Source organism: Microchirus variegatus (assembly GCF_963457635.1).
Source record: "Microchirus variegatus genome assembly, chromosome: 10".
Lineage (NCBI taxonomy): Eukaryota > Metazoa > Chordata > Actinopteri > Pleuronectiformes > Soleidae > Microchirus > Microchirus variegatus.
The window spans coordinates 15717026-15741618 of NC_139811.1; the positions used below are offsets into that span (position 1 = coordinate 15717026).

Below are 24593 nucleotides of genomic sequence, written 5' to 3' on the forward strand. Positions count from 1 at the left end.
TAAATTGACTTATTTTGGCTCATATTCTCAGCTACAATTGTTCTGAGCAGCTAAACAGTGTATAACACTTCAACATGTTCATATGTCCAATGCCTGTATACTGTCTTGCTCAGGTCTAGCTTAGCGTTTCTTTGCTTCCTTTGCTTCCAGCTGAAACTGTAACGTAGATGCAAATTCTATCCTTTGCATCTTATTTTGCATTGAAAACTTCCCAGGTTCACCTTGACAACTGAAAACCACGCTACACGTCGTTTGTGTTGCAGGTCAAAATAGAGAGAGAGCGGTAGCTTTGAATACCCAAATAAGTTCAGTTCAGTTCTTCACATTTTTTAATATGACTCAGACCTTTTTTCAATGCAAAGTAGCCCCCATATACTGTGACGGCTGAAAAATAGGGAAATGAATGGTGCAGATATGACAGTTTGCTGGGATTGGCCTATATGGTTTACTTCCCTGTTTTGCTATGTTCAGTTTGTATGTTTGCATGTTGTTTTTTTTCTGTTCTCTCACACTTAAGTTTAGAAGTTAGTGAAAACAGAAAACAGTTTCCTAAAACATGTGGAACAACATTTTGTGCAAGGCTTATACACCATCCAGCGCTATCTTTCACGCAGACACACATTTCATTTTGTTTGTGTTGTTGTCTAAACACCAGATCATAACCCCTAACCCAGCTGAGTCCCAGTGAGGTGAAACCCAAACCAGAATGCAGAGAGCTCTCAACTCCTCACCCTCTCAACACATCCTCAGCACTAGCCTTTGAAAATAAACCACACCGACAAGCCCCCGTCTTAGACTCACGCCTCATATGTGAGCACACATGCCCCGCACTCCACTGGGAACTCTTTGGAGACTTCCCCGCCGCTGTTCCAGGAAGCAGATGTGAGAATGGCGGCATTCAGGCTTGATGCTCCGCTTGGCAATGTGGAGGCTATTACTCTCGCAGTGAAGACATGGAGTAGGTGAGAGGTGGTGCATCTTCTGCTGTTGCCCAGAGCTCATGGTTTACGATGATGCAGTGCAGAGCCGCGAGCATCCGATCAGTGCCATATCGACGGCATATGGTTTGACTTTGTGAAAAACATCTGAGACATGGGCTGGGCTCAGATTGCAGGGCTTAGACAAATTTAACATGACAAATGAACTGATGTAAATGAGTGTAAATGACAGGGGTGGGAGTGTAATTGGCCACAAGAAGAAAAAACGGAAGAAACCACTCAAACAACAACACTCGCACACCCACGAGTGACTTGATTAATTATGCTGTGGTTGGTTGGTTTTGTTTAGACCAGTGACATGCTTTTACAACTTTCCACACACTTAATTTGACTCTAAATGATGAGAAATGTGGATCACTCAGCGGTGCAGTGGCTAGAATCACTGCCTCACAGCATGAAGGCCACCGGTTAGAATCCTGGTTTGACTGAGGGCCATTCTGTGTGAGGTTTGCGGGTTCTCCTCGTGGATTTTCTCCAGGAAGTTCAGCTTCCTCCCACTGTTCAAAAACATGAAGATAAACTAATTGGACACTCTAAGTTGACCTTAGGTGTAAAATTATGGTAGTTCACCTGCGATGGACTGGTGAGACCTGTGCAGTTTTGTGGAGGATAAAGAGGTAGACAATGAATTGTCGTAAATTGATTTTGAGATAATCTAGTTCATCTATTTCAGATTACAATTAACATTTATTTACAAAAGATGTGATGCATTTCCTCTCCTCTACAACAAGTGGCAGAGACGGAGCTGCAGACATCGGACTGGAAGTCGGCATTTTCAGAGATTAACTTTCTAATGATGATGATCTCTCTTAAACTTCCACACAGAGTGTAATCTGAGCGGGGAGGAAAACCAGAAAGACCTATGATTTGTTGTATCTGCCATATATCAAATGAACCAGGATGACAGATAAGAAAATGAATCATAACCTAGAGCACGGCCACATGATGAGTAGGAGTCGTGTTTTTTTTCTCCTCTGGCGAGGGAGAGAGAGACAGTGAGCTTGTTTGGGAGGGTGCGAGTGACTGAGCTGTGATGGAAATATCATGTCTTTAAATTCGCAGTCTTGTCAAAGCTGTGGCCACAGGATATTACTGACCAATGTGGTGAAGTCATTGGAAAGTACAGGTGGATGATTCTAGGGAAACGTTGCAGATGAAGGTAGTTTATTCTTACACTGGGAGAAAGTGAAAAATCAGCTAAAAAAATGAATAAAGAGACAGAAAAAGTAACTGAAGTTTCCCTTTAAAAAAAAGACTTTGATGCATTGATGACCGCAGTTGGCTTCAGAAGAAGAGAGACCGTACTTCAACTCAACAGTGACTGTCTGGGGATATCTGCAAGTAGCTCAGGGCAGGAATACTAAGTGTGTGAGACAGTGGGCTCTTTCATTGTACTGGCTTTTCGGGCAAATTCTCTATGAAATGACATTTTTCTGGGAGGGACAGAAGGACGTACTATCAATGTGGCTAAATGATTGCACATGAAGTGAGATGGATAAATAGAGGTGTGGGGGAGGGAATGCCGTGCGTCAAAACGCTCATTAAGGATACAGAGAGACCTCACAAACAGGGACGGGTTCTGAAGTCGTCCAGAAAGCCCACGGTTTTCCATACTCCCCAACTCCTTCGCATCCCATTTGCGTGTTGCTTTTATGACAATCAAAAGGCCTGATTATGGAACATGACGGCAGAGAGGAAACACATGCAAAGTTAATACAAAAATGAATTAACCATAGTTTACATGGCATGTAAAAAGAAGCAGCTTGTTAGAGTTAGGGGCTAAGGGTGAGGACTGAGATGGACATTTTTTTGATAAGTTTCTTCAGTTTTAAACCTGTCCACAGACTCCGGCCCCATATTTCTTGGTTCACCTTGGTTCTGCATCATGTCCTCTGCAGAGAGGATGGTCAGTGTGATATGTGATCCACCTCCACAGAGCGCTCTCCTGCACAACTTCCTCTCCTTTCTTTCATTCCTTTCCCCCTTTTCCATCTCCTACCAGCTCTCGCTGAGCTGCACAAAGCCGAACGAGGGTCATCTTACCAATGTCCAAAAATCCGGCATTTTGGCAGCACGCTGACCTGTTAACATCTTAACTTCTCGGAGCTGACAGGATCTTCCTCTGCTTTCTGCACCGCTTCTCACTGCTGTTATTGAGAGCCTACAGTGAGGCAACAAAGCCGCTACTTATTATAAACACAAAGAAAGTTAGTGAGGCAGCACTTAAGGCTATACTTTTTATTGTAACTATTCGAGTTGTTTTTCTAACTTCCTGCCAACATTCTCCTACCATAGGAATGGCTCCAGTGATGCACACTTGTTTGAGTGGGCAGTAGCACTACTGAGACAGTCATTTGACACGTGCATATGGCTGTATTGCTGTTTTGTGGGTGTTACTGCTTGTCTTTTGACATGTCATAATGTTTGTTTGTGTGCTCTGGTGAGATAGGGCTACTCTGACGATGTGTGTGTGTGGGAGGGAGGGAGGGAGGGAAGGAGGGAGGCAGTGCTTTGCAGCCTGATATTCTGGGAACGGCAGGGTAGCGTTGTTGACCCACCTGCTCCCTTCTCTCTTCAGCTGGATCTAGTCGGATTTCAGCAGCTGCATCCCCTCACAAAGCACCTCTTTGTAATCTTCCCAAGGCGCACGAATACAACTGCAACCAGGAGAGGAGAGAGGAAGGAGGAGGGAAGATGGACAGTGGAGAGCGAAAGAGGAAAAGGGCGGTAACTCGTGGTGTGCAACAGCTTTAGTGGCAGATCATAGGCTACTGTATCTTTACGTTTAAGTTGCAAACGGTAGCGGGAATCACGCTTGCGATGCCGATGGAATCGACATGGCGGCTCACTCACACTTTTGCACGTATGTAGTGAACTGTATGGTTTGAAAAGACTATTATTTTAAAGCACGCTGAAGTCTGGCCATTTTGTTTCCCCTTGCATTCTCATGGATGTCACATACATGTAATTTTACACTTCTGATTGCAAGAAATATAGCGCGCTATGCTTTGCATCCACAAAACAAGACACCCCCACCCACTCACCCACCCCCTCCATCAGTCCCTGTGGCCTGAACCCAGACTCACTGGTGGCAGAGGAAAGGAGACATCATTAGGCGATTAACTACAGCAGGCCACTTTACTGCCATCATAAATATATATACCTGACTTTGAGGCCATAAATGCCCCCATAGAGGAAAAAAATGTGGGCGCAGGGTCATTGCTTTCGATTAAGTTTGTTACCATTTTATCCAAAAGCATATGGCATATGTGGGCAACTCGTGTGCAGCTTAAATGATCTACGCTGCGCATACCTCAGCACGTATAAACACGGCACTTTTGACAGTTTTTCCAATTAATTGTGTGCCGTTCGTTCGCTGCACCTTCGTTACAGCCGTGGTTTTAGAGAGCCATCATGAGAGTCATATCGTTGTCAAATTAGAGATGATGAATGAATACGCCAAAAAAACAAACCGGAGAGTTGACTTTTTTATTTATTTTTGTTGCAGCATTTTTTCGCTAAATGAGGGACCCAATGGCTTAGTAGATTTACACTCCGTGTTAAATGTGGCCAAATCTGTCCCAGGGGCTGCCATTAGCAGACACAGAGGAGGTGGGGGGCGCTGTAATTTAAGGCTAAATTTAGCTAAAATAAGCAGGCAAGCCTAATTGAAAATGTTTGGTGAAGCGGTGGAGGTTAAGGTGACTGAAACTAAATAAGGAAACATAGAAACAGAGACACACGCTTACTGTTCACACAAACGTAGGCCAAGGTGAGTGTGCTGAGGCATGTTGTCAATTTGATGATTGATTCAACGAACCGACGGCTGAAATTTCATCTTTGCACTGATACAGCTGAACAGAGCCCGGCAGTCAGTAGAGGTTAAACACTGAACTTGACCAAAGTCAACCCCGCTGATCGTAATGTGCACCAACGGCACCAGATTATCTTTATGTTTTATGCAAAGAAATAAAATACATGCTTCACTGAGCATCACTGAACAGCAACTTGGAATACATACACTGTCGAAGGTGGAGGAGTTTCCAAAACAAGCAACTTGTAGAGAAAGTTGAATTCCACTGTGAAAGAAAAGGTCAGATTTTGTGGTCCTCTGAAAAGATTCTTTCTATCCTTCATGCCACACAAGTACTTCCGTGCACTCTTTTGTCTCTAGCTAGAGCTGTGCACCTCTTTAAGGGGAGCAGGAAGTGACCTTGGTGACCTTGCACTCCCACACCATGCGACCTGTAGCTGAGCACAACCAAACATCTGTGGTTAAAACCTTGCACAACAACCCCATAAACTCAAATGTAAACATACAGCTTCGGACCTTATTGTGCATCCATGCACACGTAGTGTACGAAGCACGAGGGAATAGTTTTCAACAGTCGGGGAAACAGTTGGAAATAGTGAAGTGACGACCAGGAAATACTCTATTTGCAACCAGTGGAAACGGTTATCAAGTGCTTCCCTTTCCCCCCCCCCCCCCACTTGATATCCAGTGAAGTCTGTGCGACAGTTTGCAATGAAACTATTCAATATGACATGGATAAAATAATAAAACATCACAAGTCACGCCAAATAAAAAGTCCCACAGATTTAACATTTTTCAGGATGTGAGAGACAATAAAGAGTCAGTGCTTTTGAAATGTACTGTGTCACATCATGACTTGGTTTGTGGCTATTTCTATTTCTGAGCAAGTAACCTCTCATCAGTTACGCCCAAATCAATCTCCCTTATCTAATTTTGCAAACGAAAAGTTCTGCATAAATGCGTCATTATTTTTATTATTAAGGACGTGTCTAAGAGCTGCAACTAACGATTATTTTCGTAATCGATTATTCTGTTGATTATTTCTGGATTAATAGTTTGGTCCAGAAAATGTCCAAAAATGTTGATCAGTGTTTGTCAAACCTGGAAATTATGATGTTCTCCAATGTCTTGTTTTGTCCACAAACCAAAAATGATTCAGTTGTAATGATTTATTTGATATATGAAGCAAAGAAAGGAAGAAAACATTCACGTTTAAGAAGCCAAGACAATCAGAAATCTTGTTTTAATAATGAAAAAAACTCCAAACCAATTAATCGATTATCAAAATAGTTGACGATTAATTTAGTTGATTAATTGTTTCATGTCGCAAATCCATTTGGGTCCATTTGTGTTTATTTATTATTAGATCCGAGGCTCTGAAATGAAATTGATTGTCGCATGGTGCTAATCTTTGGATAATGATGCGGTGCCGTGAAGTAATGCAGGTCCTAATAAACATCTAGAGCTACAAATTTATGTAAATCCAGATGTGGTTTATTTCTTCAGCTTCAAACAACCATCCTCCTCCTCCTCCTTTCTACCCAAACAATTCATCATCTATAACAGAGATGCTGATACATTTGCATATTCTGTGTTAGGAGTATTTTTTAAAAAGTGATGCAATATATATATATATATATATATATATATATTTTACCTATGTTAATCCCATGGAAACCATTTCAGAGCAGCGAGACTTTAAGAAATGTGTATTCAAATGATCACAACACATACAGCTTCTTCATGTGGTTAGCAGCAGGTGTGCCAATCTGTTTTTCAGCGTCGAGTTTCTCTTGGAGGTTGCAGACAGGCTGGAGACAGACAGACTAACTGCAGCTCTTAAACACTGAAAGTCTTGGCTGGCACTCTGAGAGACTAATTGGAGAATATGATCCACTTCACCAATAATCATTTATAATAGCTTATAAATTATCCTGTATGAATTGTACACAAGAGATTTAGGTTCCATACTGTGCTGATCTGTGTGCACTGAGCTGGTTTATACGCACTTTCCGTGCTCTTGTATTGTAGATTATTTCCCCGTGCTCGGTTCTTGTGCTCGTAAAACAGTGCAAATGTGTGGTGTTTTTTTTTTATTTGGATTTTTTTTTTAATTCTTGTTTTGATTATCTGTAAATAAAAAAACAAGCCACCACAGTTATCTCAGCACTGTGAGGCAAAGTCCCCACAGCCAGAGAAGTTCTCTAAATAGTCTTGCTTTTGTGGAGCGGCCGCCCATTTCCCGTAAAGTCAAGGGGTGGGCTCTCTGTACTCTCGCCGCCCCTGAGCCATGTCCTGAATGTCTACATGTCCCACACCATCTAATTCACAGGCAAATTGGAGCGATGATTTATGAGAATCAAGAATAAGAAAAAGGAGACAATGTGGAAGACTCTGCACACCGCAGGTTTTTATTCAGAACATATGCCGTGGAGATGAGAGGGAAGCAAGATAGAAAAGGGGGGGGAGTGTAGATGTAGATCAGAGGAAGGAAAATGAAACCCATGTACACACACAGATACTCACACTTGTCTTCAGATGAGATACACTATGAGAACTATTGTCCCTGCTGAACATCTTAACACGCAGCAACAGTGGACATTTCTACTGCTTATTTATGGGATGGAAGTACGTCGATCTTTGTGTCGGCAGCTTTCTGCACTCGTGGACGTTACAAAACCGAGATACCTGCTGACTAAATGTTCGGATCTAAGATTTATAGAAAGGAGTAATGCCTTAAATCAAATTAACACGCAGCACGATCATCAGTCGGCACACACACACACACACACAAAAAAAACAGTTTAGTGTCAGGGAGAAATCACAGCAAATAATCTGGAAACACTTGAGTTCTCTTTATACTCCTGACATTAAAAATGAGTGCGGCCGAAGGCCAAACACACCCTGATGCGTTTTGGACTAATTGTTTCCTTCAGTTTCGAATGCAGTCCTTTTCCTTCCCTCCTCTCAGTGCAAGCCCTTCCCTCCCATCTTTCTGCGTCGACTAATAGGTTTAAATAAAACCTGCAATGGGTCCAGTAAACCCCTCATTATGGCGTTTTAATAGAATGAATTTGGGATAGCACGGGGTCAGGGGGCGATGGGAGGTCCTAACACGGAGCAGCTGTCATGGGGGTTGGAGGGTGATTAGAACCAGCGCAGCCAAACATTCCCAGGTCCTCGACCCCACTAAGTAGACAACCTGGAAAATACATTTGGCCACAGACCAAAATGGAAAACATCCACCGTCCATGTTCAAGAGGGGTCGGATGAGTAGAGAGGGGGGCAGTGAGGAGGAGGAGTAGGTACATCCATCACTGAGAGTTTGCTATAATGAGCGTGTGAACCTGAAATCGATCTATCTATCTATCTATCTATCTATCTATCTATCTATCTATCTATCTATCTATCTATCTATCTATCTATCTATCTATCTATCTATCTATCTATCTATCTATCTATCTATCTATCTATCTATCTATCTATCTATCTATCTATCTATCTATCTATCTATCTATCGTAAGTTTTGGGTTTTAGAGTTGCGATTTTGTAATACTCTCCCCGCCTTCCAGTTGCATTCACTGCAACTGTAAATTCTGCACTAATTGCCTTCTATCTAAGTGTGTGAAACCAAAGATAGAAGTGGTCTGGTTGATGTGGTGCTGGGGAGAAATACGGCTTGTTAGCAGCCCGGGAGCTTGTTCCACATGTGGTCAGGCAGTGGTTGGAGTTGTCTGGGTGAGAGGGAGGGCATGCCACTCTCCACAGTTCACCAAGTTTGCGTTGACTCAGTGTGCAATCAGCGGGATTATTTAACACAAATGAGTGCCCGCTGTTTTGATTATGGCACTGTGGTGACTATAGGCAGGGGTTTCCACAATCTTTTTTTTTTGTAAATTCTATCCTGTGGTGCATAATTTCTACGTCACTAAGGATTTAAATATTAAATGATTTGCATGCTACATTTTGTTTTGGATGCACAACAAAAAAAAAAACTTGATGACCTTTATGAACTCATCGGGTTCACGTCATTCAAACACATCTAAGGCTCTTTTTCTCCCCCCCCCCCTACACTGTACAATGCTTTTGTAATTTATGCCAATTTTATCTGCCGAACACATATCTTCAAGTAACTTGGCCAGAGTAAAGAAATGTGCCTTAGTGTATTAAAACACAGAGGCAGAGACCAAAGGGGGCAAGATTCCTGCGGGTGACTGTGTAATTTAATTTGTATGCACATTAGAAGCCAGAGAGTATAATTTACATGTGGTGTAGAAGCGCCTATAGGACACAAACAAGAGCTAACATCTCGTCGTCTAGAGCCCGAAAGAAATCGGAAAATCCTTACCCCAGTTCTCTCCTTTGAGATGCATGTAGCAAAAAATAGGAAAATTAAAACCTTCCTTCACTTTTTGAGACAGTTAAGGTTCATGCGTGGTTACCTCTCCTCTGCTGCTCTTTCCTTTTCTAATCAAGAGCCCAGAGCCCAAGAAACTCTGGCCAGAGTTTTTCTCACCACAATACAGGGAGGGATAAAGCTGGAGCCTTTTTAAGTTTGTCTCTTTCCCTCTCGCTCTGTCTCAGAAAAGCCAAGTCTGTCCCACAGTCTTAGCGCCACTTGACAACAGCCGTCGTCACACATGGTGCACTCGTCCTGATGTGTCGGGTTTACCCATTAAGTGTAAACACTTTTATGTAAGCACTTTTGGGAACTATGACACTCTGGCTTTGTGAGTATTGATTTGTGGATGACTCAACTCTGATCAAAGGACATTTGGTGGAAAGAGCAGAATTATGTCTCATAAAATAAGATATTTGATATCTTATAAATGCATGCATACGTTCATACATAATACTGTGGATGTAGACACTCATCAGATACTTCACCATGTGCAAAAGCTAGACATGTAAATGTTTGACAACTCTCATCTGTACTGTATGTCTGCACCCCCTCCTTCTATCTCTCTGTCTCTCTCTGTCTCACTCACACACAACTTGACCCAAACACGCACTTTGACAGCAGCTGCAAAAAAAAGAAAGAAAAAAAAAGAAGGGAAAAAATAAAATAAAAGACCGGCCAACCTTCTGGTAAAGGGTAACTTTTAAAACAGAACAGAAACAAGTAATTTGGTGTTACGTTGTACGGTAATGAGAGACAGCCAGTCCTACATTAAATAAAAAATATGGTTTCATTCAATTTCAAGCTCTTTGTCTTCTTGACCCTAATGCTAATGAAAGAAAAAAACATCTTACCTTACTGTGCAAACCTTCACCTCTGTGGCAGAAAATCCCTGATGTAAAACCTCCAGTTTCGAAGATTTCCAAAGTATTAAACTCTCGTCTTCCCTCGTGCCTCATGCAGCGTACGTCGAGCAAAGCAAACTGACATCCAGGACAAACATACCTTGTCTTTTCACACAGAGGCCCGGTGATTTAAAAAAAAATACATGAACACAAAGACACCATGAACAAAGGCAGTGACTCAGCCCCTCGTCCTCTTATCTGCTCTGCTTTTTATATGTTGACAGTCATAGAAAAACTCACCTGTGATGGATCCCGCAAAGACCACAATGACTGTGTGTCCAGATTATGGATTATGTATGTAATATAATATATACATACATATGTATGTACAAATAGTCCATACACATATACATATATTGTTTGTATATGTATATGTGTATACATATATATATAGTACCATGGACATCTTAATATCAAATAAGTGACTAATAATATACACATATATATATGTGTGTGTATGTGTGTATATGTATATATATATATAGTACCATGGACATCTTAATATCAAGCATTGGACTAATAATACAAACACATATATATGTATATATGTGTGTATGTGTGTGTATGTATATATATATATATATAGTACCATGGACATCTTAATATCAAGTATTGGACTAATAATATACATATATATGTATATATGTGTGTATATTTATATATGTGTATATAGTACCATGGAAATCTTAATATCAAGTATTGGACTAATAATATACATATATATGTATATATGTGTGTATATTTATATATGTGTATATAGTACCATGGACATCTTAATATCAAGTATTGGACATTTTAATATCAAGCATTGGACTAATAATACACACACATATATGTATATATGTGTGTATGTGTGTATATGTGTATATATATATAGTACCATGGACATCTTAATATCAAGTATTGGACTAATAATATACATATGTATATATGTGTGTACATTTATATATGTGTATATAGTACCATGGACATCTTAATATCAAGTATTGGACTAATAATACACATATATATGTATATATGTGTGTATATAGTACCATGGACATCTTATTATCAAGTATTGGACTCGCCATTAAAACAGTTTTTACTAGATTGTGTTTGTGTCTCTCTGTCATAATCACATCTGTCAGACTGATAGAAATTTACATTTGTCATTGTTGATGGTTTTGTTTTACATTTGACACATTCATAGATTGTTTAAAAAACAACAAAAAAACAAATTCAATATTCATTCAACATAAGTCAATATCTTGATTGAAATACCCTATATTGAAATTAAAAGCAAAAGTGTATTACAATACAGGTATACGGAGACAACACTACTAATACAAACTTTTTATTTACTGCATAAACATATGAATATAACCACCCAAAAGTTGTCTATTAATGACTAAGTCCTGAATCCAATAAATGTCCAGTAAGTGTTTCGTGTACACCTTGAATAAAAAACAGAACGTTATACCCGATTTAAAAAAAAAAGAAAAAAAAAAGAAAGAAAGAAAATCATTATAATAATGAAGCCCATATTAAAAGCTGAACCAATGGGCGCAGCGGGGATTTGTTCCAGCCAATCCCACGCGGAAGGTGGAGTGACGATTTAAAACTCCACACACAAGTTGCTGTAACGTGGAGCGCCTCAGCTTACAGACAGTGTGGACCGCAACTTTCACCACCGCATCTCTCATGACAGCGAAGGACAACAAGACGAAACGAAGACAAACAAACTTGGGAAGCAGAAGGATCAACAGCAGCCTCTCACTGACTGATATTGTGAAAGGGGATTTACTGACTGTGGCGCAGCGTGTGCACAAAAGAAAAAGCGCACTGGCCACTTCCATGCGCCTTTGACTTCATTCTTCAACATTTTTAATATTTTTTTTTTTTTATTGATATTCACACCTTGTTTTCGGATATTTCATTCCGCTGGGTCTGAATACATAATGTTAAAAATGACGGAGGAGCATGACAAGTGTGGCAGCGACCAGCCGTGCAGTCCATCGGGCACGAACAGCTCCATGTCTCAGGACGAGTCCGACTCTGACGCACCGTCCTCGCCGACGGGATCCGACGGCCAAGGATCGCTGCTCACCGGTCTGGGCAAGAAACTGGACTGCGAGGATGACGACCGATTCCCCGCGTGCATACGGGAAGCCGTTTCTCAGGTGCTCAAGGGATACGACTGGTCCTTGGTGCCCATGCCCGTGCGAGGGAGCGGATCCATGAAGAACAAGCCCCACGTCAAAAGACCCATGAATGCGTTTATGGTTTGGGCGCAGGCGGCGCGCAGAAAGCTGGCGGATCAATATCCGCACTTGCACAACGCCGAGCTGAGCAAGACGCTCGGGAAACTGTGGCGGTAAGAGATATTTTTCATATTTACATATTTAAAAGAAGGTAACAGCTTTAGATTTATATATAGAGACAAGTGGCAGCAACATTTATTAAATAATTAAACTGTATCATCCTTTGGCAATGACTTAGGCTTATAAATAATTAAGTTTTAACAATGTTTAATGGTGTAGAATTGTAATGAGACAATATAAAGTGTTTCCTGACTCCTTGATGGTAATAAAAAAAAGTTTTGATGTGGCTTGTGGCATCAGAATTTCAATGTTTTCGTTCCTTCTTTCTCACCACAGTTTGCTCTCAGAGAGTGAAAAGAGGCCGTTTGTGGACGAAGCAGAGCGGCTTCGTGTTCAGCACAAGAAAGATCACCCAGACTACAAGTACCAGCCTCGGCGACGGAAGAATGTAAAGCCAGGCCAGAGTGACTCCGATTCGGGAGCAGAACTGGCACATCACATGTACAAAGCTGAACCAGGTATGGGAGGATTGGCAGGCATGACAGATGGACACCACCACCCTGAACATGCAGGTGTGTTGTCAAGTTTACTTAAGCAAGTTCTTTAATAGTTTGATTTTAAAACATTTTTAGGCTGCTGTAATAATTTGCATGAGATAATGAACATTATTTTTCCCCTCAGGTCAGCCCCATGGTCCCCCAACGCCACCCACTACTCCCAAAACAGATCTGCACCACGGAGTGAAGCAGGATCTGAAACACGAAGGCCGTCGTCTTGTTGACAGCAGCAGGCAAAACATCGACTTCAGCAACGTGGACATCTCCGAGCTTAGCACTGATGTCATCAGCAACATGGAGACCTTCGACGTGCATGAGTTCGACCAGTACCTCCCGCTCAACGGCCACACCTCAGGCTCCTCCGCCCTGCCCTCAGACCACAGCCACGGGCAGGCTCCAGCACCCGGCAGCTCTTACACTTCCTCGTACGGCCACACCGGTCCCAACGGATCAGTGTGGAGTCGCAAAGGCCCCATGTCCTCCTCCTCTTCCTCTGGCGGCGAGGTGGCCCAACATCGACTCCATATTAAAACGGAGCAACTGAGCCCCAGCCACTACAGCGAGCACTCCCATGGGTCACCCTCGCACTCCGATTATGGCTCCTTCAGTAGCCAAGCCTGCGTCACTTCGGCCACATCAGCTGCTGCTGCTGCAGCCGCGGCCTCTTTCTCCAGCTCCCAGTGTGACTATACTGACCTCCAGAGCTCCAACTATTACAACCCTTACTCCGGCTACCCTTCCAGCCTCTACCAGTATCCTTACTTCCACTCATCCAGGCGGCCCTACACCAGCCCCATCCTCAACAGTCTGTCCATGGCTCCTGCCCACAGTCCCACTGCGTCCAGCTGGGACCAGCCCGTCTACACCACGCTGTCTCGACCTTAGGGGTAACGAGAAAAACAGCACAACACCAGAGACCCGTTCAGACTCATGCACTACTAATGAAGGACGTATGGTGCGAGTGGAGGAGTGTGTGTGTGTGTGCAGATGGTCGTAGGTTACCTGTGACGATTTGAACGTGAAACCGACAAAAGGAAAAAAAAAAAAAGTGCCTGCTGATTTTATACAAAGTTATAATGTTGCGATGAAAACACACAGAAGACTTTTTACAAAGACAAATTGTGTTGTTGGTGAGCCAAACTCCTCCATGAGGACACGTCGCCTACGCCTACATCCCGTACAGCCCCCCCTCCCACCCCCCCTTTCTAGTTTAAGATTGCACGTATGCGCACACTTGAGGTAAAGCAAAGGCCTGCCACTGAGCTGTGTAGGAGAGAAACAGTTTGGCCCAATTTTTGTTGTGAAGCAGATGGAGAAGCAGATACTTCTTCTTCTTTTTTTCAGCTTCTCCCTTTAGGGGTCGCCACATCGGATCACCTGCCTCCATCTCACCCTAACTACCCCTTGTGTCCTCTTCACGGAGAAGCAGATACTTTGGAGAAAAATACACGGGACCAATTATGTAAATTTGCCGAAAAAATTTACATCAATGACCAGAGCTATATCTCAGCACATTTTTGTCCATTTGCATTGGTGGATGCGTCTTAACTAAATGGCTCATATGAATCTTATATAAGGTCATTTTGGCATAAAAGTCTTATATGTATTTATGTTCCTGCATTATTGGTTTCTTATTGTTTTGTTTTGTTTTTTTAAGTAGATAAACACATTTAATGTGAGTTTGGTTATTGACAGTACTGTTTGGCTTGTGTTGAACAACAAAGTAAATGAAGTTAAGGTCAGTACAATTCCAGTGCATTTGACATCATTCCATTAAAGACGATTTTTACCGTCCAACTTCTCGTCTCCGTTCCCGTTTTGGCGAGAGAGGACAAAATAGACGCAGGCGCAGGACAGAACAGGTGTTTGAAAGCAATGCTTGGCAAATTGCGATTAGTCATGATCGAGGGTTAAAGGAAATGGGGTAAAATAACACCACACGCTCTGAGTGACACGTCAGCTGGACCATGTGGATGAGCAACATACGCTCATGTGTGCGCACATGCATCCATGCGTGTGTGTGTGTGTGTGTGTGTGTGTCAGGGAGTGCATCTCTTTGCGAGAGCCATTTCCTTGGAGTAGAGACACCTATCCTATGACACCGGTGATGCCTAAAACAAACTTTTTACTGAAAATTACTTTGTGGATTATTTAATGCGAAGTATAGGCTTTAAAGAAGTGTGTGTGTATTAGCCTAAATATATCTCCAGCATCCCCATGCCAACTCACTGCTGTGGTCTCGCGCGCAAAAAAAAGAAAAAAGAAAAAGAAAGAAAGTTTTTGTGCCTTCTAATGCTTATCGTCAGTATTTCAGTATGAAAAAGCGGATTATTAACAAACTTGCGGCAGCACACAATCAGTAAGCTACACCAGGAAAATCCTGCGAATTAATTTGATTTTTATTCCTAATTTGACGTCATTCCTTGCAGCCTTTTGGTTTGTGACGTTCTGTGAGACGCTTTATGAGAAACGCACACAGAGCGCCGTGCTCGTGAGTTTCCTCCACAGGACTGTGTTTTGTATATTACTCTGGTGTATAATTGTGAAGAGAGGCTGTGAAAATGATTGTTGTTCTATTAACTCGAGTTTGATTCACACGTGCACAGCTAACCCCATTTGCTGGCCATTTTTTTTTTTAAAATACAAAAAAAAAATAAAAGATACTTTTCTTCATATTTGTCTGTGTCTTTCTCATTTGTGTGACGCGGCGGTCGTATTTTGTTCTAAAAGATATAGGGAAATAATTTGTAAAATAATTGAATTTTTGGTTTAACATCTGTACTGTGAGTTACAGCTGTGAGACGAGACCATTATTCCTATAATACATAAGTTCTTTTATAGCATTTTTCCTCACAGAAAAAGTGTCAAAAACAAATCTCCTAGATGTTTCATATATAGAAAATCAACGTGTCCTCATATGTGCCTATAGAAAAAAAAAAAGACAGATTAAATGTTTTCGTCAAACCAGTGAAAAGAGAGGAATGAGGAGAGATTATATCTCCACTGGTCCAGAGGGTGGATTGCTCAAGTTGGCCCTGGCATGCATGCCAAGCAGCAGTCCCTAACCAGCCCAGGGAGAAGCCAAGTGCCAGGGCCGCGCTGCTGAATTTTAATGATTCATTATGCGGTGGAGGGCCCTATTGTGTCCTTTTATCCGGAGAGCTAGAAAGGAATTAATTGGACAGAAAATGGAAGGGCAAGGGGAACTGACAAGCCATTAAGAGGGTCCTGAATGGACGATTAGATGCACATGGGGGAGGATATTCCCCCTCTTCACTGTCTCATATCACACAACACTTCACGAAAAAACATACAAAAAAAAAAGACAACAAGAACAACCACCACAATGACCACCAGACCAATCTGTAGAAATCATATCAGTGCACATTATCTGTATATAATAAAAGAAGATAATACCACAGCAGATGGGGTGTGGGTGGCTCAAGAGCGACTTGTTGTTTTTCTTCCCTCAAAGTCTTTTTTTTTTTTTTTTTTCAACAGTGTTTGCCAAATACTTTCAGGAGGAACTCTTGAGAAAGAACAGGAGTGAATAAAAGTGAGGCAGAAAGGCTCTTCAGGGTGCTTGGGTCCTGTTTCCCTGGAACTTGTCCACAGTCTTTGATTGGGCTTCTTGAAAGCCCTACTGTAAATAGCAAAAAAAAAAAAAAAAAAAAGACTGGGGACTGTGAGTTCGACAGCACATTATACTGAATGAGGCACTGAAAGAATGAATGAACAATTTTGCACTGCAGTCGCAACCTTCTTTGAGAAAAAAAGAAACATATTTTACCTATGAGCATATGCTGAAATTAAATTGTTTAGAGCACAAAAATCCTGGCAGTACAGACTGCATATGAGACTGTAGATGTTCACACTTTCCCATAAACCCTCACACTCTTTTCACATTTCACATGTACATGCACAGAACTGGGGATGGAAACTGAATACAATTTACAGTAATTTTGACATTGGTGCACCAAGGCTGTGCTACATTCCAACTGTATTGTTGATGCAGGGAAGGGTGTTAGTGGGCCAGGAGAGAGAGAGAGAGAGAGATGTGGGGGGAAACATGATGAACCCAGTGCAACTGGTGTGTCCACCACCTGACCACATCCCATTGTTAGGACCAGGATAACCCGCCTGGTTATAGTCTCATCCTGTCTTTCCGAGCCTGGCTGACTCGGAACATGTTTCGGGGAAAACGAGGTATAGCTGGGAACGGTGAAAACTCTGAGAACTCCGAGGCTCATTTGCAAAGGAAATGAAGTGGACATAAAGAATGGTTATGGCACGTCACTGAATCAGCCGGGGCCTCATCCGCTCTTCATCTGGCACACAGCTAATGTCTTGTGGCTGCTTTACTGTTAATTGTACGATGATTTAACTTTAACAATATTTTTGTTTTAACAGAGAATTCAGAAATGTGACGAATGTGTCAAATCCAGCTTATACTGTACAATCTTGTTTGCTACAGGATCCCACGCAGCTTCCAAAGAAAACGTCCAACTACATCTTAGCCGCTCCGCCCAACTAAATGACTTCCTGAGGCTTATTTAGCCTCGTCTCCTAGTTCTTCTCACTAAATAAAGCTGTCTTACTTTATTATTGGTGTCTCTTGTGTTTGCTGGCAGGGTCGGGCCAAGCAAAACACAGTGGCAGACAGAACCAACATTGACTTGCCCACTTCCTCATGGATGGGCCCGTACAGAGAAGAAGGGGAGAGAAGAACACGCCGTCTTTCAGAACACCACTGAATTGATGTTGGCTCCGCGATGGCCACCTACAGCTGGTCCAGCAATACTTCCATCAAACATTTCCTTTTAGGACCTGATTTGAACTGGAGCCACTTTAGCTTAAAGGTGCATAATGTAATAAATCTAAAGCAACTGGACATAAAATCCTCCTAATATGTCACAGAGACTCAGGAATAATATTCATATCACAAACTGAACTCACCAACAACAACAGTACAGACAAAATATTTGCATTAAAAAAAATATGTTGCAGACTGCAAATCATGTTTATGTTTTGGCATGCGGCGCCACCTACCGCCGTCTACCAATCATTGCAGTCAGTAGAGTCTCAGCTGCCGAGCGACCACGGGTTGCCAGTTACGTCAGAAAACGAAACCTAAAAGACCTCGGTATTTTGAATTTGAATGTAGTAACCATTTTTGGCCACATTCTTACATATGGCACCTTTAATCGTGGGTGAAATACATTTGAAGAGAAAAATGGTTGCAAATTGCAACAGTTAGTTTCATCCTCAATAAAGATGCAGTTTGTTTGTACTCTAGGATTTTAACCCTTTAACACCTAAGCCTCAAAATGTCTGTCTGGTCTTAATTTTTTTTGGATATTTTAACTATAAAAGGACCAGAGAATGTCCTGTAAGAGCTTTTGCCCATTTTTTTCCAGAATAACTTCCAATATCTGGCAGTTATGTACACGTTACTGCATGTTAAAATAATGTATTGACAATTTAAAATAAAGAAATCCCCACTGTAGTTGTACATTGGAAATTTTGAAATTTGAACAGTTTTTGTCCCGAATCGGCCCCAAAAAATGGAAACTCATGTTCAGGTGTTTTTCCAACTCTCTCCTCTCTGGTGACAAGGATGCTGATTCTCTGGCTTCCTGTAATGGCGAGAGTGACATAACCGTAATAACCACACGTTGGCTTTGACGTGCAACTTCTCAGCTTTCACAAACCGAAAAGCTGGAATAGCACAAACTGTCGCTAAAACTAAAAAAGAACAAATGTGTCGTCATCGATAATGCGTCAAAGGGTTCAAAAACAGTATATCTGGGTAAATCTGGACATATAAGGATATACGGATATTCATTATCAGTATGAGATTTGAAATCTGGAGCTTCGATCGGGAAGAATTGTTGAGATAAATCTGCTTCAGTTGACTGATTTAGTGACTAATTAAAGTTTCTGGTGCTTATGAGATTTGACATCGAGTCACTAACACACCTTTGATACATTCAATTACATATGTACTCTCTATAAAGATACATTTACCAATGTACTGATTAATAAATACATATAACATTATAATAACATAATAACACATTATATATTTTAATAAATAATGTTAGAATATTAGAATTAATAAACACTGTAACATGGTGATAGCACAGGTGGAGTAAATATATATATTTATTTTTCATGGAGAAAATAAAAAAATAAAAAAAGAAAACTGAAAAAAATACAGCAACAATCTGACATCTGGTCTGTTCTCTGAACAGTTGTCCACAGTCTTTCACTTTCTTTTTTTTTTATTTTCCCGTCATTTGTTCTCTCCTTTTCACTTTTTTTTTGGCACGTCTCATTTGTGAATGGGGTGGCATCGTCGCTGCTCATCTTATTTCCACAGCTTTGAGACTTGTTGATTAGTAACTATGGCTGTGTTTTCATTGTCACAGCTTTTTTTTGCTTTCGGTGAACTGTGGCAGCGCTCCAAACGCCGTGTACTTTCTCCATCCATCTTTGCGTGGAGTTGTCTCATCTCATTTTTTTTTTTCTCCTCCACACATTTATCACTTTGTTATCACACTGGAGTCAGGATGGAAAGACGTTTGATGACTGACAGCAGTTCATATTTTTGTGCATCGTTTAAAATGAATGTGGTGGTGTGGGGGGGGGTGTCTTTCTAGTCGTTAGGGCCATCAGGAATTTCAGTATGAGGGATTCTCATTTTAAACTCATGTAATTAAGAATAATGAATTAGCATATTAACCCCCATCCCACACGCACACACACCCACTCACCCAGCCTGTCCCGTAGCCCCCAGCACCCACACGTTGCACTCGTCTGACAACAGTGAGACAGAGGAGAAAGAGACTGAGCCACCAGCATGTGGGATCCTCTAAAAGACCCTGGAATGTTGAGTGTGGGAGGACATTTTTTTTTTTTTTTTTTTCATGCTTCTGGTGCAGAGGTAGTAAAGGGTAAAGGTAAAGACAAGGGGGGGGAGGAAACATATGAGTAAAATAAGTTATTATAATAATAATAATAATTTAAAATATGATGAGGAGAATAAAAGGCTCAGGTAAAAAAGACAAGAAAGAAAGAAAAAAAACCTCCCTCCCTTATTTCTCTTATTGTTTGAGGAGCTGCTTGGCAGAAGGTGCAGCAGGGACAGCAGGACCAGAGTTTTAAATGTAGCTCAGTGCTGGCACAGTCGTGTGTGAGTGCACTCTGTGGGAGCACCGAATCCTGTCACCCAGTGCAACATGGCGATTCAGACAGAACCCAAGAGAGCCCATCAAATTCCTTATACTGTATGATGCAAATACCCCCCCCCCCCCCACTCCCCTGCAGCCTATACCATTAGATTGTCTATATAATGTGTTGTAGTGCCATGAGGAATGCATTTTAAAACCATGTCTGGGATGCCACACTTTCTCTGGTTTCTGGGACATTCTGAAACGGACAGAACACCGCAACATATTAGGTGACCATCGCAATATTTGCTTAATACGCGCATGATCAGCAACACATGTCTATCCTCTCACACTTGATATCTTTTGTGGTATGACAAAGAGCAGGGTAGAGGGGGAAGAGAGAGAGAGAGAAGGGAAAAATAAGGAAGAGTTTGTTCTCCCATGTGGTTTTGGCCCATTCTGAGGGACTTGGAGCCATGCCAGTCTATCCCTGGTCCAGCCTTTGATATGGATGGGGTTCATTATGTAACTAAATCTATTGTCAAAGAATAAAACAATATGCAAGGGGCCAGCAGGAGGTGTGTGTGTGTGTGTGTGTGTGCGCGTGTGCATTTATGTGCGTCTTCATGTGCGTGCATGTCTGTGGACCTAAATTGCAATTAGAAGAGAAGGCATCAACACAACCCTCTGTCACCTTTTCACAGTCAAACATGAACTGCTCTTGCTCCTTACTCTGGATCTTGAATGAGCTACACATATTAAGATAAGGTAAAACTTTAATGTCCCCTAAGGGCAATTTCCTGTACAGCAGTAGTTGGTTAGAAAGTACAAGTCATTACAAACAACATACAGTAGATGGACTGGCACATTCAAACGGATATCTGTGGCACACTGATCACTGCTAGGGCCTTTAAAGCAGGGGTGCCAAACATACGGAACCGGCCCACAAATTTCACTTTATGATTACAGTCTGCTCATAATGTGAAAAACTATATTTGTCAGTTTCAGATACCTGTAACTACATGTTTTGTGCCTTTTGTAGATCCACTGTGATCTGTCAGTTGTTGTGCACATGTGCCAATGGTAAAGTTTTGCATAATATTGTTGAAACTGCAAATTGTGTTTCAGGTTGTTCATAATATATTTTGTTCAAATATACTTCATTACATGTAAAATGAAGGGAAACATTTGGAGATCTTGTTGTTTAAAGTTATCAACCTACTTGTATATGACCCCGGAACTTAAATGAGTTGGACACCCCTGCTTTAAAGTGTCAATATCAGCAGACACTATGGCCATTCTGAATGTGTTGCTTCTCCCTAAGCCTCGTCCCGAAGGAAGAATCTGATATTCAACATGTAGATGGAAATGAGGATGTGATAAATATAGTAAGCTTTAGAAAATTCCTTCCTTTGTGAGCGATTTTGGACATGATTTTAACAGAGCTGCAAACTACTCCATTGTCAACCAAACAAAAAGTCGATAGATTGAACTTTAGACGTACAAGTGCCAAAGATTAGCGAACTGAGAGAGAGAGAGAGAGTTTGTCGAGAGACTTTGTTTATTTGTTTCTGTTTTTGAGACTTAAACCGCAGAACCAGTAAATCATATAATTAGAGTGATAAACAGGTTTGTTTTTTTATTTCTATGTTGCACTCGCACAACATCAAATAATATATTTATAGCCTAACTTGAATTATGAAAGCTTTTCCACTCTCCAGAAATAATGCTTTCAAAAGGGTCCTTCTATAAAGGCTGACGTTCTACCTGGAACCATTTGCTTCTGAAAAACCCTTTCTTGGGTTTTTCAAGGGTTCTTGGTAACACTAATGGTTCCAGTAAGAACCATTTTGATCCAGAGAACCCTTTGAAACTCCTTTCCTGAATAATGGGTTTTAAAAGGGTTCTTGGCGGCACCCTCAAAAAGGGTTCCAGGTGGAACCTTTATAGTAAATAGGTTCTATCTGGAGCCAAAAATGGTTCTCCTATGAGGACAAGCCGAAGAACCTTATATGGTTCTGCTTAGCACTTCCAAGTAGTCTTAGTACTTCCAAGAACTACAGACAGGTTAAATTGGACAGATTGTTTTCCCATATATAAACCTGTTTACCTTCTCACCAACAACATTTTTTACATTCAACATCAGACCAAAGAACTTTATCAGCAGCACAATCTACTACACACACACACACAAGTGAAGCAACCTTCACACTGGTTTTAAATATAACCCTTCCTTTAATGCAACTGTGTCCTCAGGGCGGCTTGAGAGATGGGACAGTGCATGGAGAGTAAAAGGAAGCCTTAGTTTTTTAGCGGTCTACCGATTTCATTATAGGCTGAGCTTCGGTGAAGGCAGCAAACCTCAGTGTGGTCGAAGACATCGCCCGCTGCAGAACGCTCTGGCGCCTATTCTGGGTCTCTGACCGTCGCCTGATCTCGCAGCTCAGGAGACGCAGCAGGGGGGCATCGAGTGGGACTGCACTGTGATTCACAGGCCCGCTGAAACAGTGTCTGCTCACTGTCGCTGCACGTGTTAGAGATGAGCAGTCCGATTTGACTGCGGCAGCTAAATGCTGCCCCATGCAAATGTCGCAGGTTATACTTGGAGCAGCAGTGGCCTGATGGTGATTTGAATACATTAAAATGAGATCAGTGTGTTTGCTGTTAGAGGGTAAAAGATAACGCACACACACACACTTTACGGCCACATTAGCTTGTTGCAAACACGCCGCTCCAAACTTGGTGCTGTGTAAAGTCAGTGATGTAAAACAACAGACACGACATGACTCGGTGCAGGTATATGCTCATAGGTGGAGTTTGTGCGTGAGGTCAGCCATGTCCACAGAACAGTAACTAATGAACTGGAGTTTGTGTTAGTTTTAACCCTCCTTTCTCTGCTCCTTTATTCCTTGAGGAATTGGTTTGGTTCAGTGCCAGCATTTTCTCCCATGTTAATTCTCAACATGACAGTCGGCACTCAGCGATTGTTATATTCATAAGATTTCAGCTACGTTGTTTGACAGCACAATGTTGACTATATGACCTTGTTTGGGTTCATAACCGTCATAAAATTGAGATTTGTGCCTGTCTGAATAGTCATTAAAAGTCTCACTGGTAGTGTTGACATTAAAGGACTCATATTACATCCTATTTCTCCAAGTTAACCTAGTTCCCTGGTGTCCTAATGAACATGTCTATGACATGCTTTGGTCAAAATATCATAAGAATGAAGCACCACAGCAGTTCAATCACCCTGCTAAAACAAGGGGACAGGAAATGACATCAGCCAAAGAGGCTACTGGGAGCTAACAGCAGTTAGCATTTGGAAAAGTGATCATTTGCAGGCTCTAGCAGGCACATTGTCATCATATATAACATGTATCCACTGGACAGATAAATCCTCTGAGGCTGTAAGTTTGTGTAGGACTCTGTGTTGCACTGTGGAGCCAAGAATATAACTTTTCGCGGACTTCCGTTTTTCAGATACTGTTGCCCTCGCCAGCACTCTCTCGTGTTTTACGGACAAAGCGGACAAATTCCAGGAATTTAGCACATTGTGACGTCCCAATGAGCGCGGAAGTCAACATCGCGTGTTTTATCCCCTATTCTTAGACTGAGGAGGTCAAAATATGAGTGAGGCATCTTTTTTCACACTTTGCCGACTGATAGGACCTCTGGAGTCCCAAATATAAGGATTTAATTGGTTGAAAAGTTGATTTTGCATAATATGGGACCTTTTAAAAAAAACTCCAACTTAAAAGATGCAATAACCTGATTTAAATCTTATATATGGTGTGTTGCATGTTGGATGCATCACAATTTACTTTTTTCTTCTTTTTTTTCTTCCTAGTTGTCCTTAATGATCCACTTCAGTGACATGTCACAACCCTGTCAGGGGCAAAAAAAATACTGCACAAAGTCTTGGTGACACAATCATGATGTCAGATGTTGTGAAATAATGGCATAGTCGGAATTAAAAAGGTTTGTGGCAAGCATGAGAGGACGTCAAGGACAGAGAGAGAGACGAGCAAGCTGAGCACTGCCAGGATGCAGGAAGGATGACGTAGTAAACCCTCGCTTGTGCCAGCAGCTAATGAGCTTGAACTTCGACCCCTTACAGGCAGGGGGGCTTGGTGGTCCAGTGGCCTTGCTACTTCCTAACAGCTTTGTATGGTTTCATGGAAAAGAGTGGGTTCGATGGGAAATGCAAGATAGGGTATGTGTAAGATGGGTTACAATGCTATTTCTGTGTGAAGCGTTTGGAGGCTCAAATTATCCAGAAAACAGAAATGTTGTTACTTCTCTGTTGTAATCTAATGAACCGAGTAGAGGCATTTTCCATTTAGGCTTGTTCCCTGGTTCATGCATTGGCACCTAGTAATGTTTTAAAGACATAAAATCTTTGGAAAGGGGGAAAAAAAAAATGTTACTCCACTGGGAGACTTTTA

At 41.6% G+C, this 24593-nt stretch overlaps 1 protein-coding gene across 1 annotated transcript; it reads left to right on the top strand.

The window, feature by feature from the left end:
• The first annotated feature begins 11902 nt into the window (after positions 1 to 11902).
• On the top strand, positions 11903 to 15581 carry LOC310933256 (transcription factor Sox-8). Its single transcript, XM_083896693.1, has 3 exons — positions 11903 to 12469; positions 12753 to 12988; positions 13098 to 15581. The coding sequence occupies exons 1-3, from the start codon at positions 12054 to 12056 to the stop codon at positions 13856 to 13858; spliced, it is 1413 nt and encodes a 470-aa protein (XP_083752819.1). The 5' UTR covers positions 11903 to 12053; the 3' UTR covers positions 13859 to 15581.
• The last annotated feature ends 9012 nt before the right edge of the window (positions 15582 to 24593 follow it).